We start from the raw sequence: 6,221 nt of genomic DNA on the forward strand, positions 1-6,221 counted from the left end.
CGGGCCAGGGCTGCGGCTTTCCTGGTAGAACAGGGCAGAGTGAAAGAAGGAAATAAACAGAGGGAACTCCTCCACGGAGATGGCAAAACGCGGTTTCATCAATTTGTGTATTTGACCAGTTGACCATTTTTATGGTAAGAGGCAAGCAAGCTTTTAAACCTCGGGATCGGGTAGAGTTCACATCCTCTGCCGCAAATATTGAGGTACATTGACCATCTGACGATCGAGGGCATTTAGGCATATGTTCTAAAGGGTTCTTAGTAACCCGATGCTCACTTTATCAATGCAGTGATTGCAGATGATTTTCTCACAATTGGGTAAGGATGGTAGTAAATAAGCATACAAATTTATGTAATATACGCCTATACATAAAAAAAATCATATTTTTTATATATAAAACCATTCATGTGGAAAAAAAAAAAAAAACACATGGGTATACATGTATAATACATCTATGTCATAAAATAACATTTTTTTTTTTTGATAAAGATCATAAATAACTTTGCTTTTATGATTGGGAGGATTCACCCTTTTTTCAATTGGATTGAATATGCCCGGAATTGGGTTTAATCAGAATTGACTACAACCTATTACAAGTTGCATCGACTGATGAGCCGATCTCAATCTGATTTTTAAAATGTGTGTAAGGGTCAATTACATGACTCATACTCGTATCCCATCATTCAGAAATTGTTTGAAAAATATAAATTATATTTGGTTTCTTTGACATATTGGGATTAGTGAAAAAAACAACTGAAAGCTCTGTTTGACTACAAGGATAATGAAAGGAAAGGAAAGTGAACATTTTGAATCTAAGAAGGAAATTTTTAGAAATATAACTCCACATGTTAATGCCATTAAATTCAAATTTAAGTAATTTATACAATTATATTAGATAATGGTTACAAAAACTTCCTTTCTAAGTTTGAAAAACTTCACTTCACTTTCCTTTAATTCCCTTTGCAAACAAATAGAGACGGAAAAAAATCCATACATACTCTGCATATGATTGAAATGTATCAAGAAAATTGATAAATGGGGTTTCTAAGGAATTCATCATCTATGTGATGATTAAAATGACATCATGTATGCAATGGTTAAAATGAAAAACTATCAAATTATGCTAAGAAAGTTAATTTATATCCATACACATAAGCCAATAATTTTTCTAGGTCCATGTGGGATGCGAAGTCTTATTAGGGTTTGGTGATGCAAAGTGTTGCCGTGGGATTCTTATTGATCCAAAAAACATTGTGAGCTCTATTTGGGTTTGGGATTCACAAAGTGTTGCCCCGGGTTGCTTATTACTCCCCATCCCTCCCCCAACCCCCCCCACCCCCACAAAAAAAAAAGAAGAAAAAAAGGGCCACGGTGCCCAAACACATGGGCGTGCATCCCTAAGAGGGGCACGGTGGTCATTGTGTGCCCCTTGTGTCTGTGGCATAGGGGCCGCTCTTGGACAGAAAACTATCCCATAATCGAATTTGAATATAAAATTATGTCAAGTATCTCTCCCTTTAGAAGTCTCCCGCTTTCTAGATTCTCCCACACTTGGCAGTTCTAGCATATCACCACCAACTTGGAGACTTCCCCAAGGTGGCAATTCTTTGCCTCCTAACAACACGTATAAATAGGGGAGCACATTTGGTTCTACAAGTCTTGTGTGTGAAAGAGTAAGATGTTGTACGAGTGAAAGAGACCAGATTAGGTTCACGTATGAGATTGTTCTTGTACGCCTAATCCTAGTATTTAGAATCCAATTTCTCTCTGTATTTAATGGACTCTAAATGTGAGGAACCAGGAGCATAAGAGAACAATATCGTCCGTGAACCAGATCCGAGTTCTAAGTGAAAGTGTGCTAATGCAAGAATGTACGTAAAAGTATGAGGTGTAAGTGTGAGTTGTAATAAGTGAGGGTTAGTATAATTAAGGCATGAAAAGTGTTGTTATGTATGTGAGTGTATGATGTAAGTGAGTTCTCTTTGTGTGTATACATAAGCACACAACTTCCATACTTTGAGCTTCTTTCTTCAATAGAATTTGTTCTCTTACCAATTCACTTCAAGAAATTAGACATATGATTAATCCAAATCATTTCAAGATATCTAGCTGCTGTAGACATTAGGCCAATCCAAATTGGAAATATGTTTCATCTTATATGAAAAGATTTAAAATTGTGACTTGGCTATTGATATATAGGCCAATGCAATGACCTCCAACCGGTAAAATAGTTTAGGAGAAGAACCAAGAATTTCAGAGTATTTGATTCCGTGTTCTTACTAGTGGAGAACACAACTTTTGGAGGAAATTTATAAAAAAAAAAAAAAAAAAAAAAAAAATCTAAAGGATAAATTAGGAACCAAATTGAGAGATGAACCAAATTTTAGATTATTTGGTTCCTAATATACTTAGGAATTTCTTGAGAGGATTGAGAATGCCTGGGTTTTAGGGACAAATATAGTTTTGGCATGGTAATACAACAACAACAACAAATTCAGCTTTATCCCAACTGAATGGGGTTGGCTTTATGGATCCAATAAAAAAGGCAACAAAATAGAAAAAAAAATAGTCCACATAGAGTTGGGGGGAGGGGAGAAATAAAAAATGAAATATGGAGTAAGAGGAAAGAGATGCAGCCTACACACGTCAGGGGAAGCTCAGCTTCTTTGTAACCAAATTGTGTACGCCATTACCACACCAAATCTTTCATCATACTATTGTTACCATACTTTGTTACTCTTCATTTATTGAATACTTGTAATACTTCAATCAAAATGGTAAAACTGGTCATTTTTTTACTAACAATGAACCAACCATCTTCTACTTGGTTCTTCTCTGGTCTAGTCAATGTCAATCATGAATTCAGTATCTTCTTCTCTTGTTGGCAGTGGGGAATGCCCGCCAAAAAAATTTGCATCTCCATTTCGCAAAATGTGCAATACAGGTTAATCAAATATATAATGGGGTTTAATTAGGGTTACTTCAAAACCCAGAAGTGCAGGTCCTTTGAAGGATCGCAACACTTGAACTGGCTACTTTGTATGGGCGACGGTAATCAACATAGCAGAGATGTTCTTTTTAAATTAGGTTTGCATAAACCATAACTCTCAAAACTGTGAGAGAGAGAGAGAGAGAGAGAGAGAGAGAGAGAGAGAGAGAGAGCATTTTGGGGATTAAAAAACCTAAATCATTGGTTAATAGTGATGCAGTGTGTATAAGATCCACGAGGGTTAGGAATTCAGGGGTTTAGATCAAACTAGGGGGGAAAAAGGGCTCATGCAAAACTAGCTGTGATTATGGTTTGGGTCTCAATGACGAAGAAGAGTCACCTAAATTAGTGTTTAGGACCCAAGCATAATAACAAACAAGAAAACCATTGATTCCACTCCAAATTGGTCCAACCAAATATTTATTACGTGTCAGGTTATAACATGGAAAATGTTGACACCTCAGTCCATCCTGTTAAACCAGGCTTCATAGGTATACTAAATGAATCTAAGCCATATGCTTCATGAATAAAAAGTAAGAAAGGGAAGACTTTGCAATGAAGTTTGCTCTTCCCCGCAACCACCCTCCGCTTCCTACCACAACCCCTCTGTCCTCTGTTCCTTCCTACGACCCCCTCTACTCTCCTTATGCTCCCTCTCGCAAATTCCCCACCTTGGGCTCTTCTAGGGGTGTCAATTTGTGGCCCGAACCGGGTAAACCGACTGGGACCGAACGTTTAAAGACCGGCCCGGCCCGGACCGTTTATTAAACGTGTCGGGCTTGAGCCCGGCCCATTTATAAATGGTCGGTCTCGGTTTTGCTACTTGAACCGTCGGGCGCCCGACCGAATAACACCCGACCGAGACCGGCCTATTGTGCACCGACTTGGCCCGACCCTTTAATGATTGTAGAATACCTATTTTACCCCCCAAATTAAAGAATAAAAACTAAAAAGTAAAGACATGTTCACATTTTAAATAATGGTTATATTTTGTATCATTTATTGATTTATTGTCATTTTTTTGGGCTTGCATAAGTGGGCCGGAATATAATAGCACATTTTAAAGAGGGCCCGTTTAAAAACCGGTTAAAGCCCGTTTAACATTAAACATGTCCGTAGCCCGGTTAAGGCCCGACTAAAGCCCGATTAAGGTGGCCCGATTATAACCCGAGACCGACCGACCGAATATAAAGTGTACCATGCCCTCAATAACTAAGCCCGATTAGTTAAATGGGCGGACACGGTGTAGCCTTTGAAAGTCTTCAAGCCCGATTAAGCCCGACCGAAACCGAACCAACCCGACCGGTTGACACCCCTAGGCTCTTCCCTCATCCCCCTTCCCTGCCCTCTGCTCCCTGGTGCAGGGCCCCTCCCACGATCCGTACCAGTATTGACTATGACTAATACAATAACTGATGCTATATTTTATTTCCCTGGTCCCAACTGGCGAATCTAATGTAGTCCCAAGTATTTGGAAGCAGTCTCAAATGGTCTTTTTTTTTTTTTTTTTTAATTATTCATTTAAAAAAAAAAAAATTGGTTCAAATTAAATGGGACCGTGAATAGTGCGTTGCAACGATCTGTTAGGTTAGGTCCAACTTATATGTGGTCTTTTATAGGGCCCTAACGTGCATGCTACCAATTGACACTTTAAAATGCCTCCTCTCCCATCGTGCATCCGCCTAATGAATACAATATTAGGCTTTATTCATCCAAATAATCCCCTATAAAAAGGTCTAGGATCGATGAAGTTTTTATCCCATCAGTAACAACAATTCAAGGAAGAAGGTGCAGAAGAGAAGAAAGAGTGCAAGCAGTCATGGGAGGCTTGAACCATTTCCTTCTGTTATCCTTCATGGCTCTCTTGGCACTCACAGTCAATGCCAAACCCTATTATTACACTTCTCCTCCCCCTCCTCATCATCATCACCATCATCCTCCTCCACCTCCTCCTCACCACGCTCCCCCTCCTCCACCTCCTCATCATGCTTCACCTCCTCCACCACCTCCTCACCATCCTCCACCTTTCCACCACTTCCACTTGCCCACACCAAAAGAGAACGATGTGAAGTCCATTGGCGTGGAAGGAATGATTTATTGCAAAGCCGGATCTAAGCTCATCTCCCTTAAAGGTACTTGTGTATATATATATATATATTGTTAGCTGAATTAGCAGGTTCTTTCATATCTTTATATGCTTAAATATTATTGATCTTGTAGGAGCTGTGGCAAGGATAACATGCAAGGCAGTAGACAAGCATGGATTTGTGACAGGTAGCTACACTGTGATGAGTGACACAGATAAATCAGGATACTTCTTGGCAAAGATGTCCTTGACAGAGATCAAAGAAGTTGGAAACATCACAGAGTGCAAGGGATACCTTGACATGTCTTCATTGATCTCATGCAGCATTCCCACCAATGTCAATAAGGGGATCACCGGAAGCCCTCTTGCCGGCCCTCGCTACCTTTCCCATAGCAAGACGCACTTGTACACTGTGGGGCCATTCGAGTACATCCCGGTGTTGCCACTCGGCCACTAATTGAGGAGTTGTCTTTTTCTTTTTTTATGATAAGATGAGGAGTTTACTCTTGTTTTCAGGGGGGCTACATAGTACTAGCAAAGCATAAGAGGGTTCCACTTCTACAGTTCTGTGGGGCCATTCGAGTATATCCCAGTGTTGCCACTTGGCCACGATTGAGGAGTTTTTTGTTTTTTTCTTTTTCCTTTTGATAAGATGAAGAGTCCTCTCTTGTTTTTATAGGGTCTACATAGTACCAGTTAAGACATCCAAGGGTTCTAACCCTACAATATATCAATACGTAGGGTATGACTTGTATGAACTTTTAACTTCCCGTAGTTTATTTTATTTTAATAACAATAAAAAGAGGGTTCTACTTCGACACTAAACTTTGTAGGGAAACTTAAATTTACTATAGATAATACCATCAAGAAAGGTAACATTCCAACTGAGAGTGCTAAGGTTTTTCTTGCAATTGTAATAAAGGAAAGGAATAAATTACAAGGAAAGTTTTGTGGACCAGTTCATTTTCTAAAAATCATTGGAAGTAAATCCTTTTTGCACATTATTACTACAGTCTACAGATAATATGGTTGTTGATCCACTAATTAATGGTTTGGTTCTAAAATTTTATTAAGGAACATGTTACTAATATGAGATTACTTAAATCCATTGATGTGTTTTGTTAGTGGAATTTTCTTATTGATATA

The 6,221-nt window shown here is 38.9% G+C and overlaps 1 protein-coding gene across 1 annotated transcript; it reads left to right on the forward strand.

Annotated features, from left to right (window-relative positions):
• Positions 1-3,431: 3,431 nt before the first annotated feature.
• Positions 3,432-5,532, forward strand: LOC122064848 (protein SEED AND ROOT HAIR PROTECTIVE PROTEIN-like). Its single transcript, XM_042628633.1, has 2 exons — positions 3,432-3,480; positions 5,210-5,532. Exons 1-2 carry the CDS (start codon positions 3,432-3,434, stop codon positions 5,530-5,532), a joined length of 372 nt encoding a protein of 123 aa, XP_042484567.1.
• The last annotated feature ends 689 nt before the right edge of the window (positions 5,533-6,221 follow it).

This window comes from Macadamia integrifolia, unplaced genomic scaffold (assembly GCF_013358625.1).
Source record: "Macadamia integrifolia cultivar HAES 741 unplaced genomic scaffold, SCU_Mint_v3 scaffold1794, whole genome shotgun sequence".
NCBI lineage: Eukaryota > Viridiplantae > Streptophyta > Magnoliopsida > Proteales > Proteaceae > Macadamia > Macadamia integrifolia.